This window comes from Primulina huaijiensis, chromosome 11 (genome assembly GCF_012295235.1).
Source record: "Primulina huaijiensis isolate GDHJ02 chromosome 11, ASM1229523v2, whole genome shotgun sequence".
Taxonomy (NCBI): Eukaryota; Viridiplantae; Streptophyta; class Magnoliopsida; order Lamiales; family Gesneriaceae; genus Primulina; species Primulina huaijiensis.
Window position 1 is genome coordinate 17,935,855 of NC_133316.1, and position 19,124 is coordinate 17,954,978.

Genomic DNA, 19,124 nt, shown 5'->3' on the forward strand with positions numbered 1-19,124 from the left:
GTCATTAACAGTTTTTAGGTTGTTAAGACGAATTCTTGAACGACTAACTTAGCTAGACCACTGAAATTAAATAAGTGTGATTGACAGTGTGATATGTTATATATTTGTTGCAAAAATTATTTAAAAAGAAACGACTAGATATGCAAACAGATAGCATAATGTGCGTAAGGTAAAGAAGACAGTTATTTATAGATGTTCAGAGATGAATAAACCACGTCACTACTTCTTTCACTTAAGAAATATTTCACTAAAAAAACTTCGATTTTATAACATTTTGTAACAACTCACATCAACTAGGTCATTTGTAGTGATGATGTACTTTGATCTGTAAACATCGATAGACTTTTCGTTTAGTACCTTGTGAACATGCATATTAGTTGACGGTCCAAGTTGATATTCATTCATTTCCATTAGTCAGTAGATTGGAACAACAAATCCTTGGTGATGTCTGTCCGGATAAGAAATCATTGCTACCAAAATATTTTAGAAGACAACAGACTAGTTGATTTTAATACTTGCAATTATAATAGTCAGCATTTCCAATTTTTCTACTATGAAGGCATCAAAAGAGCTTGTCTTTGGTGTTAGGGGTTTGACCGCTATATCATTCAACAGTCTGAATTCAATCTTCATATCTTTCTTATTTCCAAATGATTTGAGAGGAGCACCCGACAATCTTCATATCTTTCTTATTTCCAAATAAATTCAATCTTCTTATATTTCTTATTTCCAAATGATTTGCGAGGAGCACCCGACAATGAAAACTTTATTTTCATTTCTTCAATGGTTGCATATGACAATGTGTTGAAGTATGTGATTCCTTCTGTTGGCAAACCGAATGTGTCAGTCAGTTGTTGTTGATTGAAGGAGAAAGTTTGATTAGCAATAGTATAGACAACAACTTCATTTTCAATAATTGTTGATGCAAAGAACTGGGATACCCTTGTTCATAGATATGGCTAGACCAGCCAAGGAATCCCTTCAGTCTGGTGGCCTCCAGAGTTTTGAACATGGCCACCATGTCATCATCCAGCAAAAGATAAACTGCATCGAAGTTGATTTGAAGAGCTTTGCTAACGAATGAAGACATTCTGATTGTTAGCAAGGAAGACGATAATCAGTAAATGTGAAAAAAATGAATTGCTAAACTTGTGAATATATATATACAGTTGTGTGGGACAAACATGTCAGTCCACGTGTCAGCATGTTTGTGGAGGCTTTCAAATTTTGAAAGATAAAAACTTAAACAACAAAGCCATAAAATTTAAGGAGGTAAATAAATATGTCGTGTAAAACTAAATGAAATATGTGTAAGAATGATGTTGATAGTTTACCTTTTTGTCAGTTTTCTTTTGGGTAATTTGTTGACAGATAAGATGTAGTGCCCAAAAACCAATACACATAAACCCATGCATAATTGTTAAATTATTTAATTATGATTTAGATGATGCATGCTATGTGTTTAAATTATTTTAAAAGTCTATATGTTTATTTTATGCACTTTAAAATATTTTCTCGAGTTTTAATTTTTTCAGACGAATATTTGTTGTCGGACTGGGAAAGGAGACCGGAGACGATTGATGTGCTAAAATTTAATGTTGTATTTTTATTTTAAGCCAAGAAATTATTTATTTTAAAGTATTTATGAATTTTAGTATTTAAGGGTCAAATTTAATTTATCGAGTGAAATAAAAGAATTTTAAGCATTTTTATTAGCAAATTTTGAAAAATAGGAGATTTAAATCCTTTCACTCGAGATATAACATATTTATAATTATTTTATGTCTTAATTAATTAGTTTAGTTATTATTTAATTTCTTTGATGAATTTAGGATTTTAAGCATTTGTGATTGTCATTTTTCAAAATTGTGGTATTTAATTATTTATTTATCACGACATTTAAATTTTTAATAAAAATTATGATTTAATTTAAAATACCTAGTTAATGCTTTTAAGTATTATAGGAGGATTAAACCCTAGTTCTCACTCACAACTCACGCCCTCAAACACACACTAGCCGCACACACAAAAAATCGTGACTTTTAGCTTAGGGTTTGGGGGTTTTGGCTTACTCTCCTAGTAGCCACCATCAGCTGACCTTCACACTATTTTCCCTGAAGATTTTTGTCACTTTTGAAGAAAGATAACGTAGCAAATCGTTCTCCAATCGGCCTTCGTCTTCCTCACATCGGTATTCGATAATTCAAGCGTTTAATTCACAAACACATGCCTAAACCCTTCTTTGATGCACCGATCACGTTATATATTGTATATTGATATGAAATATGTATGAAAATTATTTGGTTTGAATATATGAGTGGTAGAATTTTACCGATATCATTTTTGATACAAAATACGTATGAACTTCCACGTTTTCTTGAGTTTCTTGATCGCAGGCTTAGCTGGACCGATACGAAGGCGTGCTGCTGCATATGGTCGTGTTTGGGAGTGTGTTTAGATGTTAATACGTAGCCCGAGATGGGTCTATAAGCTTCTGGTACAACAAGAGGCCGAGGGTCGCGAAGACTGTTGCGGGAGTCCATGCGATGGGCTGTTTTGGTTCGGCCGTGTGTTTCAGTGCATGGCTGGACCAAGACTTGTGGCTAGGGTCTAGGCAGGGTCTTAGGGTCCCGGGGTAAGCCTGGCCTTGGTGGCTTAGGGCCTGGTCGGACAACAAAGTAGTTGGGAAATGAAATGGTGCAACGTGCATACGTGAGTCGCACACGGGCTACTCACGCTCTTTGGGGATTGAACAGATGTCATGGACTTGAAAGCGTCAAACCAGGGTCTTAAGTGATGTCTAAGGGTCAAGTTTATGGGTTGGTTCAAGTTGGAATCGGTAGGGAGTTGTACGGAGCGCATATGTGTCATAGTGACATTCCTTGGGCAGCTTGTGTTCAATAGATTGATTTGCATGTTCTAAGGGGTTCGGTCATGGTTCCGAGGGGGGGGGGGGGTTAGGGCATTGGACAGTAGGTTGGGATGTGGTTCACGTGTGGGTCGAGTCTTGAGTCGATTGGTACGTCCTAAGTGGTTCTATTTAATTCGGGAGTCGTACATGTCCGAATGCATCTTTAGAGGCTGTTTTGGATATTATTTGAGGATGTTGTGGCAGCATGTCCGGGGATGATCCAAAGAGATCCATGATATTCATAAGTATGTATGACGTGCAAAATATTTATTTTTGAGGTATGCGATTTTTCTTGTGGCCAATTATGTTTTTGGTTTTGGAAGCAAGATAATGTGTCTGGGGACCTCTTCAATATCTTCGGGAGAATTATATTATATGTTAGGGAGTGGAATCCAATCCAAGGACGTGGTGATCTATGCCGGTCAAAAACTGTGGTTAGTTTGATCAAACGATTTATGATATGGGCCACTTGCATTGAATTGAACTCTACGCAAAATGATTTACGGTTACGCTTACATATTACAAGTACGAAATATGATTTTAGGAAAATTTTTATGCAGGAAAGTTGCGTTATACATATTTATGCTCATATTATGCTATATATGAGCTACGTTTAAATTGCATGAAATTTTATTACGTATTATTTGCTATTCACGGGTTATGAATGTTGAGTCTTTAGACTCATTAGACTTGATCGATACAGATATTTTAGATGAGGAGACATGAGGTGGTGACCAGTAAGCAGGCTCGGACCAGTGACAGTGCAAAACCTAGGACCTTGCAGTTCATTATATTTTATTTATGCATGTTTTAAAACTATTTACTCTGATTTTTATGCATTAGTGTTAGTGACTAGCATGTTGAAATTTATTATGTATTTATGTTATGTTATCTCAAAGAAATCGTACGTGACACTCTCGCGTCATACGGCTCCGTCTTGGACTTTTTTCAAATTAAATCAGTCGTTATTAACTTGGGACTTTTATGATTGTGGTATTCAAATTTTGGAGTTTTATTATTAAATTTATTTTGTAAAATGCATGGTGATCATTATTTTATTTTAAGAGTTATGTTTATAATTAATTACATGGTAAAAAAATTCATTCTTTCGCAAATATTAAAGTATTATTATTTTAAGTAACAGGTTGTCTCATAAGAGCTATATGATAAGGTCAAACTAATCACCGACTTTAGCGTCAGACAATTTGAGCTGTCAGATCATTTGCACTTATGACCTCGACTGTTGTCTTATCAGCTTAATCTGAAAGTTCTTCCTAAGATCATGCATTATCAATTTAAATCTACCAGTCTTAAATATTTCTAAAGAAAACTTAGTCTCGAGTAATGACTTGGTGAAAATGTCTACCACTTGTTGATCTGTTAAGAAATGTTCCAGTGTGATCTCCTTCTTCATGACATGATCTCGTACAAAATATTGTCTTATGTCAATTTTATTGGTTCTTGAATGAATCACTAGGTTATAAGTAATTGCTATAGCTCATGTATGGTCAAAGAAGAATGGAGACTCGTCAGCCTGATCAACATAGTCTCTGATCTATTGTTGTATCCACAAGAGTTGAGCAGAACAACCTCCGGAAGCTAGCTATTATGCTTCAGCTATTGAAGTAGCAATCGAAGTTAGCTTTTTGTTGAAACATGAGGTTAGTCTGTCATCTAATAATTGAAAAGTTTCACTAATGCTTTTCCTGTCTATTTTACAACCTGCATAATATGCATCAGAGTAATCAATTAAATTGAAACTGGTATATTTTGGATACTAGAATCCAACATTTTGAGTACCCTTATTATATTTCAATATACGTTTAACAACAATATAATGTGATTGTTTAGGATTGTCTTGTAACTTAGAACATATGCAGACAATAAACATGATGTCTGGTCTACTGGGAGTTAAGTACAGTAAGGAACCAATCAATCATCTGAATAGTGACACGTCAACATATGACCTAATATAATATTTATCCAGTTTGATTGAGGTGCTCATGGGTGTTGAAGCTGCTGAGCAATTTTCCATACCAAATTTCTTAAGGAGTTCCTTGGTGTATTTAGCTTGTTTATGAAGATTCTAGTACCGAGCTGTCTAAATTGCAAGCCGAGAAAGAATGTCAGTTCAGCCATCATGCTCATTTCAAATTTGTCCTCCACCAGCTTGGAGAAATTCTGACAGATTTTGGGGTTAGTTTACCCAAAATAGTGTCATCTCCATATATTTGAACTAACAGTGTATGATTTCCTTTACTGAATTTAAAAAGTGTTTTATCAACTGTACCTATGGTGCAATCATGCTCAATTAAAAATTTGGATAAGATATCATACCAGGCTCTAGGAGCTTACTTCAAACCACTTCAAACCATATATTGCTTATCTAATTTAAACATATAAATAGGTAGTACAAGATCACAAATCTAGGAGGTTGTTCAACAAACACATCTTCTTGTAATAAACTATTCAAGAATGTACTTTTAATATCTATCTTATATACTTTGAAGTTCTTAAACACAACATAAGCAAGAAATATTCCGATGGCTTCTATTTTAGCTGCTGCTGCAAATGATTCATCGAAATCTATTCATTCTTTTTGTTTATATCCATGTGCTATTATTCTTACTTTATTTCTGACCACAATGTAATTTTCATAATGTTATTTCTAAAAACTCATCTTGTTCCTATAAAAGATTGGTCTAATGGTTTGGGAGCTAAATGAAAATTTTATTTTATTTTTATCAAATTACCCTAATTCTTCTTGCACGGCGTTTATCCAATGTGGATCAATGAGAGCCTCGTCATTTTCTTAGGTTCATTATGATATATAAATGAAGTATGCAAAAATTCATCAATCATCTGTTTTCTAGTTCTTAAGGAAGTGGAATGATTAACTATGACCAGCTCATGTGGATGATTTTTGTTCCACCGATAGCTTGGTGCAATACGATTTGAATTTAAAGTAGTAAAATTTAGTTCTTGAATTTGATCAGTTTTCCCCCAACAGATTTGGTTTCATTTAGAACTTGATCTGCTATTGGTTCACTTGGATCTGGATCGGCTCGATCTGTTGTATTGTTATTTCTTAGCTCATCAGCTGGATCTTCCAAATTTTGATTTGTTTTACCATCATCTTGATTCGTAGGAATATCAGGCCCATAGTCAAGTCATCTGTTCGAATAATCTAAATCTCATCATCATTATCAGATTGAAGAGTTGTATTTTTCATTCTATTGGAATGATCGTTTAAGTGTGTGTTGTGTACATTTGGTACAATTGAAGATTCATCAAAACGATATGAATTGATTCTTCAAAAATAGAGTTCTGGTATTAAAAACACGATATTCTTTGCTGACAAATGGGTATCTTAAAAATATTCCAGTATATGATTTTTCATTGAAGGCAGTTAAATTGTTTTTATTATTGTTATGAATAAATCACTTACATCCAACTACCCTAAGTATAAGATTTCTGGTTGATTTCCACTCCAAATCTGATAGGGTGTCTTTCCATGCCTCTTGTTGATCATTTATATGTTCTGAGTATAACAGACAATGTTAACTGGTATGATCTTTTGATCCTACAAAATTAACCCATGTGAATTTTGAAAAATTATCAATTATTACCAGGCTGTACCTCATTCTCCCCAATCTCATTACTGGTATAAAGTCAAATAAAAAATCTATATAAAGAAGTTCCAAACATCGAGTTGAGGCAGCACAACCTTTGTTTTTGAAAGTCGATTTGAATTTCTTTCCCATCTGACATGCTGAGCATACCTTATCCTTTGAAAAATCAATCTTGGACAGATGGATTATCAGGCTATTCTTACTTAGATTAGATATAGTTTTAAAGTTTAGGTGATTTAATCTTTTAAGTCACAACCAATTTTTATTTTTATTAACAGCTATAAAACATGTAGGATCAGATGGTTGTTTAACATACTAGTCTATGTTATAAGTATTGACCGTTCTGTTACCTATCATTACAATTTTACCTTTTGAAGTCTTGACAGTGCAGATGTGCTTGTGAAATTCTACAGTGTATCCATCATCACATAATTGACTTATGTTGATTAAAATATAACATAAATTTTCAACTAATAATACATCATTTATAACAATATTACCATGGATAATCTTATCATTACCTACAGTTTTACTTTTGGAAGCATCTCCAAAAGTGATACTTGGTCCTTGATAGTCAATAAATTTTTTTATAGGAACTTGACATTTTCTGCCATATGTCTTGAGCATCCACTGTCCAATTACAAGGTTAACTTCTTCAACAGCTCAATATGTTGTACATATAATCACATATAAAAAATGATTTTGGTACTCACATCTATTTGGATCCAGAATAGATTTGTTTTTTTGGGACCTACACTTGAATTATCCTGACAGATTTTTCATTGCGTGTCTCCGATAGGCTATGTGATAGTGCTGAAATCTTGTTAGTATTGTGCAGTGTGTGCTTTACAAAACTTTGTTTAGGCATTTTTTCTGATCAGTTAACCTACATTTCTTTTGAATTGGTTTGCAATTGTACTAATGGTTATTTCTAATCTTCATAGAATTTTGTCTAGTATAACTCTTATCAGACCAGCTTGAATTGGAATTATGACCATATTCATTCATGGTTATTCTATTTCTGAGCCAACCTGACTTAGAACTTTGAGTTTCTACATATCCAAGTCCACGATGCCTTCCATTGTTCTTTTGATAGACATGTTACTGACTCGAATTTCATGTTCTAAATGTTCATACATTGTGCTTGATCTGACAAAGGCTAAATTTTAAATTTTTCCTTTCTCTAAACACAACTGGCTGCTTATTTCAGAAAAGTTGCATTCATTATGAACAAAGCCTAAGCTTGATATGTCTTCGGCTTGCTTTTGAACTTCATGCACCTTTTCAAGTGAAATAGAAGACTTTGTCCAAATGTTGACTAAATTAGTCAACCTTTGATTTTCAATCAATATTACTTGGATTTCAGATCGCATACTATCATTTTCAGTCATGAGCATTGTCGCATATGTTTCACTCGCGAGGGCACAATTGTCAAGTTTGAATATAAGAGATTAAAGTATCGTTCCCATGAGAAGTGTATATATAAAAGTATATCAGTGTTTGTAATTAAAATAATCACTAATTTATCTAGAAGAATCAATAAAATGTTTAGTCTACTTAAAGAATATTAATTTAGATAAATATTAGTTGAATCACCGAATTTAGAAAAATTAAAATAGAGAAAATATCTAGAGGAATGATTTCACTTAATTTCCACGATAACTATTCCCGGTTGAATTTATATTCATGAATTTTATTCATTTAATAGCCAAGAACACTTAATTATTTCATTCTCTTTTTTCAAGTGACGAATAAAGTGTATCATTCAAACTTCGATTTAAACATTCTTAATAAAAATCTAAATTCAAATGATATGTAAACGATGATCTTACCTAAGCCCCGCTAAAGTCATACGTCTTCCGAACATTATAAATATTTAACGATGTGTCTCTAATAATCCATAATTCTAGGCCCTCTCTCAAGTTGTAGAATTAATATGATAACAGTCAAAATAGATAAAATTGTGCCACTAGATAAATTTGTGCTACTATATTTGGCTCAGGAACTGATCAGTTCGGGACCTGATCAGTTTCACCTTTTCTGCCATTAGATAAACTTGTTAGAAACAAAATAACAAGTTTTTTTAACATCAAAATCAAGATTGCGAAATAAAATATTCCAACATGGTTCTTCTTAATTTCTGGTTCCCTAATCGAATTCATAGGCCTTTAGGTCAGCGAACAAATCATGTAACTCGAGCTTGATAAGATCTTGAGACTCCCTCAAAGCCATGGTTTCGACATCTCATTCTTTTGGTAAGGCTCTCATCACTTTAAGTACAACCTCTCTGTTGTTGTAGTCATTCCCAAGAGCTGTCAGCTTGATTATTATGTTGCTGAACCTTTCATCAAAGTCGTTCATCGTTTCTTTGGCCTTCTTCTTGATATTATCAAACTTGTGAATAGTCACCATCAACATGTTCTCTTTTTTCTGATCATTTTCTTCACAAAGTTGGGTTAGATTTTCTCAGATTTCTTTAGCATTTGGACATGTTTTAATTTTACTGAAAATATATTTATCTAATTTCTTATAAAAGATATCTTTTGAAACATTGTCCCGATTTGTTTTTTTTTTTTTGCCCTTGGCAGTTCATTCCATCTTTGGTTTCTCTACCACATGAGGAGCACCAGCTGTTAAAGCAATGACTGTAGTTGCTTTCACAATCTTTATTGGTCATCAATGATGACATATCACATGTCATCATCTTGAGCTGATAGATGTGTCGGCATTTGTATTTTTCAATCGTCATATTCTTCCTTTTAAATATAGGATTTTTGATAAATGAGATCATTTGATATATCAGATATTGGAATAAACTTCTCTAATACTACATGTTATGATCAAATATAACAATTTAGATGGTGGATGAACGAACTGTTATACAACTATGACAAATAATGTTAAACATAAGTTGTGTTAACAACTCAAATCAATATTACAACCAGAGTGAGTAATTTGAGCTATTAGAAACAAGTTCTAAATGGATAAACTGCTCAGATTACTTAGTGAGTATGATATCAAAGCAACAATTCAGTTTTTGACAACTAACTTATAAGCATATATGATAGTCTTAGTAAGATAAATAAATAGCAGTAAATAAAGAGGCAAGAACAATTTAAAGATAAAGCTTTTGAGTGATGCTATATAATTTGAATGCTTGATGAAGATTGATAAAACATCATTAGTTTTTCCGATAGATCTTCAGTCTTGATGCATTCCTTATTTATAGGTATTGGTCTCAAACATCAATAATATATACAGTACTCATAGACATACTGGGTAGCCGACATTTATGCAGATATTGCCACATGTCCTTGTTGTTTTGTCAAATATAGTATCGGCCAATTCAAATTTCTTGGACACTAGCTGGAAGGAGTAACCAACAAATCTTCTTTCTTTTATTCTTGTTGACAACTTTTTTTTATAAACTTGGAGATATATTGTTGTCTTCAGAGAATGTTGACAGACTGGTCTTCAGGTTAATCTGTCCTGTTTGAACAGCTTGGTTCAAGTCGTGATGATGAAAAACTCTATTAGATCAAAATATTTGAACAATTTGATATGTCTATTCAGTTTAGCTGACAATAACATAGGTTGATCATCGTACTTGTAGTTTTATTTAATTCAATTTAATATTCTGCATTAATATAAGTTTGAGTTTGGTTAGTTTATTTTGTGGTCATCAAAACTTAGATGTAAATTTTATCTTAACATTCATTTTTATTTTTATTATTTATTAATGTTGTTATTATTGTTGTTATTATTTATAAATATTGTATTATTAATATTAGTAATAATTGCAAGGTGTTTATTCACACACCACTCTAAAACACCTTTATCGATCATAACAATAAATATTAAAAATAAAAATTTATGTAATAAAATATAATTGTACACTTTTTAAAAATCGTTTTAAACCCAATTAACGGATTTACTACTCACTATTTAATTTTAATTATTTTTATAATATTATTTAAAATATTAATAATGAATAATAAGATATAAAATGATGATAATTTGAATAGTACTAATTAGAAGATAAATATTAATAACCAATAGTAAAAAACGAAATAATTAGAAATATTAATTAAATTAATATGAAATTAGTTAATAATAAAATTAATTGATTAATTATAATTATAATTAATGATGAGAATTATAATTAAATTACTGATTATTTCAATAATAAAATTATTAATGAAATTATAATTAAATTACCGATTGAAAGAATAATGATATTAAATATAATAAGCATAATAAATTTATAATATATTTTTTTACAAAATAATAAAAAATAAAATTATAATTTTAATAAATATACAATGAAAATCTAATATAAAGTTAAATATTTATAAAAAAAAATATTTTCACTAATTAACTCTACGACCAACTTAAATGGATTTGCCTAATTTTTTTTAAATTTATATTTTGAATGTATTTATTTAATATTATTTAGCCCAAATCTTTGAAGCCACTGACAATAGAAGTCCGAAGAATATGAGAAGCCTAATAGACAAGCCCAAAAAGGAGTCAGTTGAAGACCACGATGTGAGGAGTTGGTCCACGATCCAGATCAATGATCTTGGAAGATGACCAAACTTATTGGTGGAGTGGAACAAAAGCTGAGAGGAAGAATCAGAAAAATCACACGACAAACATTCAACAAAAAACAACACCAAATCTTCTTCAAATTCTCTCAATAGTTTATCTGTGTATTTTTTCAATTTTCAGTATTCTAGGTTCTTTAGATTTTGGCATATTCCTCCAATTTTCTTGTAAAAATACCGTTCAAGTTCATAACAACATAACTAAATTTGATGTTGTTCATGGATTTTCTCTACAATTTCATCATATTCCCCAGTATATATATTTTGCTTTGAAATCATAACAAGGGAATTAGAACTAACGGTCAAATCGGGACGCACAACGCTTGATAAAGAAGTCGGATCATTCTATATTTGACACGATCACGTGTTTGACATGTCTGCAATTTTTCGTGAGAAACAAATATATTTAGATTAAGTTTGTTTTATTAATATTTTATTATTTATTCGCTTGTTTCAAAAATATTAATTAATTAATACATAACAAGAGAACATTTTGATCATTATATGAAATACAAAAATTTTATGTTATGTTTTATATTCATATCAAACCATATATATTTTATTAAAATAATTATATTAATTATTTATATATATTAACTATTTATAAATTTTACAATTATCTTGAACTTAAACGGGACACATAAAGTATAATATCCATCCCCAAAATTAACTAATATTTTTAATTATGAGGCTAAGAAAACCTGCGCACAACTCGTACAGCTACCTACTCGCGAACTGTATCGTACCGTATGCCGTGTTGTGATGCACAAATCAGGCCCCCGCTACGCCGACAATTATTTCCATTCATTTCCTCAATTAAATCTTTATTCGCGGTAAATACTACGTTTCTTTTCTTGATAAAACAATGGAGTCTGACCCTCAAAGAATTACTCTACACGATCATAGAAAACCCGCATAAAGAACGGGAACAAAGATTCCACTTGTAAAGGGTAAATCTTTTTACGCTTCTTTTTGTGTTTACTCAGTTTCAGGAAACCAAGAATCACACTACTAGTTTCTCTACAGTGAGAGAACACGAAAGTGGCTAGAGTTTAGTTTACATGGGGCGGGGTAGCCTAGTGGGAAAATAAACACTTTTGTAGCGGAGAAGAGAGAGAAAAGGGCGATGAAAAGGTTGGAGATTGATAGAAGTGGAGAAGGGCCAGCGAAAAAGCGAGAAAATTTGGGAGAAAAGTTGTTGAGAGTGGGGAAAAGGGGCGGGCACGCTACCCCTGTGGCACCCTTTTGGAGGCCTAAAGCATCTCCTCATGGTGATGGTGGGGATGAGGAAGCGCAAGAAAAACGGCTCACTTGTGTAGGAGATGACCCTTTTCAGGTTCCTCGTGTTTCAGCGAGAAAACTTGCTGCCACCCTCTGGGAGCTTCATCATTACAAGCTGCCGTTGGTGAAAATGAACGACCATAGGCTCCGCCGCCTCAACCGCCAGCGCCACCAGCAGAAGGGTGCTCTTGAACCGCCCGATTCTTCACCTGGTTTACCAGACATGGTAAAGTGTTTGATACTTTTGTTTATATCTTTTGAATGGCTAATAGTAGAGTGCACAAGATTCTTGTTTTCTCATTAAATTAAACATGCATAAAAGATGCGCCCGACCTTATTTTTGTTTCCAGAATTGGTTCGTATTTCTTTTTTTCTTTTTATTTTGAAATTTGGAAGTTGGATTTTGTACCCTTGATATACTTTGTAAGTATAGTTCGGTTTTTTCTTCATCTAAGTTTAATCTTTCATTATAAGAGCTTTTGTGGTCCCAACGAGTTTTTTAAACTGTTTCATGTGGTATGCTATTGATTTGTTCAGGGTTTGTATTTATACTGGTGGGTGGCTGATCATTTTCAGATATGGTGTTTGTTATTGTTAAATGCCTCTTCCGCAACCCTGAGCTAACTTAAGCGCACATATTATGTGCTATCCGTGCCTATTTATATATGGGGTTTTACTACGATTGGTGGCCATTTTCATGTAACAATATTGTTTCTTGGCTTTAAAATACTTTATTGATCTGGCCAATTTTTGCTGCTAGCTTGATATTTATTCGTATTTGGGTAGAGCCAGCTTGCCTTCAATATTATCCTGGTATTAAGTCTTCAATTTTATTACATTCCATTCTATCTTTAGGAATTCCCCCCGAATTTGATTTATTCCATTTACATTTTACGTCTACTTTTTTAACTCGTAAAGCTTAGTTATAAATGCATGTTTGATTATGATTATCAAAAATTAAAGTTACTCTATTATCACATATAATCACGGCACAGAGTTTGCTGGATAAGGTGTTATGTTTTTATGTTTTGCGTTACTCATGGTTCTGATTTTACGGATGCCAGCCTGGAAGTTCCACTAGTTTGAAAAAGCATGTTGCTGCCACACTTATGCAACATCATCGTGCAATCGAGAGGAGTAATCATGCTCTACAACCTGTGTCACCAGCAAGTTATGGTAGCTCAATGGAGGTACTATCATGCTTTTTCATTTTATTTTCATTTCCTTTGTTTTTATGCGATGATTATACATGAAACTGATAGAGATCTTGGAATTTTATGAGACCGATTTAGTTTGCATTCCACCACTCTGCAAAGCAAATCCTGGAACCATTTATCGATTCCTTTCTGCCTTACCTGTTTTGCACTTTGTTTAATTTCTCTGTCTAACATGCAGATACTGGCTTAACAGAGATGGTTTCACTTGTCGTACGATCTTTTGATTTCTTATTTGTTTGCACTGCAGTACTGTGTGGTTGTATTGTCTAAATGGATTTTCGAAATGGTTTGATGATTCACTAGTTTATACTGTTTCAATCTTTAAGTGACTTTTTGTCCTTTGCAGCTTGCACCTTACAATCCTGCAGTTACCCCTACCAGCTCCATTGAATTGAAGGGAAGAACCGGAGAGACGAGTTATAGCTTAAAGACATCGACTGAACTGCTTAAAGTTTTAAATCGTATTTGGAGCCTGGAAGAGCAGCATGTATCCAATGTCTCTCTTATCAAAGCATTGAAAAAGGAGTTGGATCATTCTCGTTCACGGATAAAAGATTTTATGCGAGCCCGGCAAACTGATCGTCACGAAATAGATGAGTTGGTGAAGCAGATTGCTGAAGAAAAACTCACTAGAAAGAACAAGGAGCATGATAGAATCAATGCCACTGTTCAGACTACGAGGGATGAACTTGAGGATGAGAGAAAGTTGAGGAAGAGATCAGAGAGCCTGCACCGTAAGTTAGCCCACGAGCTTGATGATGTGAAAACTACTCTTGCCAGTGTCTCTGAAGAATTGGAGAAAGAATTAAAGTCGCGCAAACTCTTGGAAGATCTTTGTGATGAATTTGCATGGGGAATAAGAGATTACGGAAAAGAACTGCATGTTTTAAGGCAAAAGTCAGATAAATCTTTGGATGAGCGAGGTAACCGCGACTTGATTCTTCACATATCTGAGTCGTGGCTTGATGAACGGGTACAGTTGAAGCTAGAGCTGGAACATGGTGCGGGAGAAAATAAGTCGGCAGTGTATAAGTTGTGCACTAAAATTGAAGCTTTAATCCAGAAAAAAAATGATTGTAATCCAAAGATCAATGGCAACAAAGTTTTAAGGGATCCCATATTCCGAAGAAAATCACTTGAATCAATCCCTCTAAATCTGGCTGTTAGTGCTCCCGGAGATGACGATGACGACGATGACTCTGTAGGTAGTGAGTTCAACTGTTTCGAGCTGGAAAAAGCCAGTGAATCCAACCTAAAATCCCAAGAAAATGAATACCTAAAAAATGGCAATTACGAAAAACTGAAGCAAAAGCGGGTGAAGAAAACACTCGGGTCTTCTGAGAGGGAAACTGGTCTAAACACATCTAGTTTGCAAGTGAAGTTTGAAGAACAGATGGCTCAAGCCATGTCACAGGGTGAAAAGATAAACCATGTTGCAGAACACTCTGTCGCTGGGAACTCAGTAGAAGCAGCAAAAGTAAATAGCTCCGAGAGGAAGCATGAATCTGAGGGAATCACTGGGTTGAACACAAATTATATGATTGAAAATTTGATTAGAAATCACTATTTGTTATCAGAAAGTGGAAATGTACAATCTGATCAAGATTATGGGGTAGTTTCATCCGTTTGGAGGAGTCATCCTAGTCCAGTTCGCCACTGGACTGAAAAACTACCATCCCATGACATGAATCTCAACGAGTCATCTTCAAACTTGCTGAATGATTTGAAGGAAAATACATTAAAGGCAAAGCTTTTTGAAGCAAGAACAAGGGGACAACGATCAAGCTCGCGCCTAAAGGCTTCAATTTTTCCTTCTATTAATAAGTGATCTGGTATTTTGTGTATTTCATAACTTTCTTGTCATCTTGAGAGATCTTGATCTGTGAATATTAGCCCGGGCAATTTCCTTTTCAATGTTACATATTTAGAATGTACTATTATTACATGGCCGATTGAACAGGTAGAGTGGAATCCATTTGTTTCTAAACTGTTGAACGCATTATTGATGTTCGAAGGGAAAAAAACCAAAGGGCTAATTTTTATTTTTCATCTCTTCTTTCCTTTAAGCATTAATATCCTAAATAGTGAATTATCAGGCTTTTATTATTCCTTTATCATTAATTTGAGTGCTGATTGCTTGTCCCTCTATCATTCTCCAATATATGTTGGTCTATGGGAAAATGCTCGAAAGATATACTTTATGTGGTTCAGATCATGTCCATGACCTTAGTAGAGCGAGCAAAATCTGTAAGCAAGAATTGGGCACATGTTGCACACTCAGACTATTGCACTCAGTGTTGTATGGAAATTTCAGTAGGATACGAGCCCTTCATTAGGAAGCTTTAATTAACGTTGCGGGTGAATTTCAGAAATGTTACCGTTGGCACTAGGAGTGGTTGTTATGGTATTGCGAAGATTACGTTTTTTTTTACCGTTACTATGCGGATTTTCTGGAACGTTTTTTTTTACCGTTGGATTAAGAGCTTATATCAATTGTTATCGATTGAACCCGGGTTAAATACTCTTGATCGTTCTCTCTGATTTCTCCAAATCGTCCCTTGCCCTCGTCTTATCTTTCACTGTACAAGTCTTGAACTCTCTTGCACTCTTTACAGATGGCTGACAACAAATTTGATCCCTTGGATATTCGAAGTGAAATGGCTGGGAGCTGTGGTGTTCCGCCCTCTGAGGCAACACCACTGGAAGAAACAGCTCCTTGCGATCCAGGAAATCCATTTGATATCGACGACCCACAGGAACGAGAAGCGTATCGAAGAAATCCCGCACTGGTTCCTTTATTCTGGACCCTGACTTCTCTTCTGGGGATGACTCAGACGATGAAGATTTCGAATTGGTGGCAAGACCACGCCCCCTGTTGCTGCTAAGCATACTATTGGTTCCTTCTCCGTAACAACGCCAACGGTCGTGACTGAGCCACAGGATGCTCCGGGTAAGCCTTTTTTTTCTTCGGAAGATGAGGAATCTTTGGCTGAATTTCTAAATCGCCTAAGAGAAGAAAAAGCTGCAAATCAAACTCCTACTGATGACAAAGAATCTGATATTAAGCCTGATAAAGAAATGGCTCAAGAATTTGAGGAAAATTGTTCTACTCATGTCTCTAGTCCCTCGTCCACCTCGGACTTTGAGAATGAGGAAGAAATTGATGGAGGATCCCCTGATGCTGACTCTGGTTCAGCCGATGATGATGTTTCATATATTGCTGGTGTTGGCAGTGGTGTTGCTAACACCATGGACAATACCTCTGATGAAGACTATGATCTCGGTGTTGCCTTCTCGAATGCTTTCTACTCCGAAAATGTTGTGGGACTGTGGAGTCTGTATGCTCATCGAGAATTCGTAGAGGAAAGGAATGTAGACATAGAGGCTCATGAGAGGCATAACTTAATCACATTCCTCACCAACCGATGCCTGCTCGCAACGGTGACCTCTGTAATGCCCTATCCAAAAAGGCTTGTGCGAGAATTCTACGGTAATATGACTGCTGCTGTAGGAGATGTGAATTCTGTCCGCTTCGGCAGAGTGTTTGTGCGCGATGCCATTTACCAGTTCTCCCCTGAAGTTATCAACGAATACTATGGCACACCGAGTTCTACTGAGGACGCTCCTCCAGCTAACATTGATGAAATCACCACCGTACTGACTGGGGATGTTATCACCAAGTTCCCAGTCCGCCCTTATCGCCTTGCTGCTGCTACCTTAACTTCTTTTTATTTAGTCCTGCACAAGACAACAATAAAAAATTGGACTCTCTCCTCAAACACCACGGTGGTAAGAAGGCCGCAGGCCCTCGTTTTGTTTGCAATTGGTACTGGTCGATCATTCAACTTCGGTCAGTTGGTGTTCCACACAATTTGGCAATTTGTAGAAGGAGGTTTGAAGTCCACGAAGCTTCCCTTTCCATCCCTGATCTATGGAATTCTAGAATCGCAAGGAAGAAGATGAACACTTGGTGGAAATAGGGGAATCACGGAAAATTGTCCCTGCCTACTTCAAAGGGAATCGGATATTGGATCTTCTCCGGTCTGCTCCTGGTGTTGTCCCAGATGTTGGCAACATTGCCCCCTCATCATCCTCCATTCCTGAAGGGCTTATCTTACTAACTACTTTCGAGATCCACGCACAAATTGAATTTGGGCTGCAGCAAATTAAATAGGCCAAGGACGTCATTGCTTACTACGAAAATCAGATAGCTGACTACCGAAGCATGACAACACTGTCCACACCACCAAATGAACTAACATGTCTAATTTAGGGGGAGATGCACTATAAACTCAGGGGGAGCTTATATGAACTTCAAACTCAGGGGGAGCTTATTTGATTACGAGCTTTACTGCCAAGATCATCATTTTTGGAAGTTTGTTCCAGAAATGCAAAAAGAGAGAGAGTGAAAGGAATATTTTATTCCTATTTAATCTATATTCTATCAAAATAGAAATATTAGAATTTTGCATTTTAGACTAATTTAAATTAATTAGATGATAAGATTCATTCCTAGATAATTATGTTCTTGAGATTTATTCCACATAATTTAATTTAAGAACTTATCTCTAAAATATAACATCTTAGTTTAAAATAGATTTTGATTCCTAATAAACTCTTGGTTTTTCTTGTTTGTAGGATTTGGGTATTTATGGAAAGATATGAACGAAAAAGAAAAAGGATCTATATAGGGGGAATACTTAGAGAGAAGGTGTGACAGAGTTTTTCGAAGAAACTTTATTGTGCAGCTGCTGAAGTTTTGTGTGATCGTGTGCTGTGGAGAGGATCAGCTGGAGGTTTTCGGAGTGCACGTAGAGGTCGGCAGAAGAGTTCTTTCATAGAAGAATATACAAGAGCCGAGCCTATTTTGATGAGAAGATTTTGTTTGATCGGTTGGTCACTTTGCGCAGCTGCTGGAGTTTTTCTAAATATACACAAGTTCAATATTGAAGATTTTCGTGTGAAGAATTTGAGTGATTGATTCACAAATTTACCATGTTGCTGATTGGTGTTGACGACATTCGAAGAACAACACTGACACAGAGAGTTGATCGAAGAGTGATTTCATTTGGTTTTAAGCAATACATGTTTGATTCATGCATCTAGTATTTACTTTGAGTTTTTTTGATGCATTTTAATTCCTTGGAGGTTGAAGGAATTTAGTTTTGGTATTTTTACTAGTATTGTTTTGTGTAAACGATTTACATATTTTTCTAGTGAACTTTTTGCCATGAGGCATCGTGTGCATAATTTAAATCTGATGTTTATTTATTAAAATTATATTTGTGTGGTAATAATTAAATTCCGCTGCATGTTGTGTGCTGGTGTTGACAACACCCGAGCACAACACTAAATTCTGATACATACATTTTACTTATTTCATGTACGTTTATATACAACGGTCCTTTCATATGTGTGTGTGTGTGTGTGGAGTAGAAAAGAGTGGAGTGAGGGTGAAGATGACACCTATAATGTA

The 19,124-nt window shown here is 34.6% G+C and overlaps 1 protein-coding gene across 1 annotated transcript; it reads left to right on the top strand.

Moving 5' to 3' along the window:
- The first annotated feature begins 11,957 nt into the window (after positions 1 to 11,957).
- Positions 11,958 to 15,754, top strand: LOC140988706 (uncharacterized protein At5g41620-like). Its single transcript, XM_073457757.1, has 3 exons — positions 11,958 to 12,657; positions 13,496 to 13,621; positions 13,995 to 15,754. The coding sequence occupies exons 1-3, from the start codon at positions 12,277 to 12,279 to the stop codon at positions 15,474 to 15,476; spliced, it is 1,989 nt and encodes a 662-aa protein (XP_073313858.1). The 5' UTR covers positions 11,958 to 12,276; the 3' UTR covers positions 15,477 to 15,754.
- The last annotated feature ends 3,370 nt before the right edge of the window (positions 15,755 to 19,124 follow it).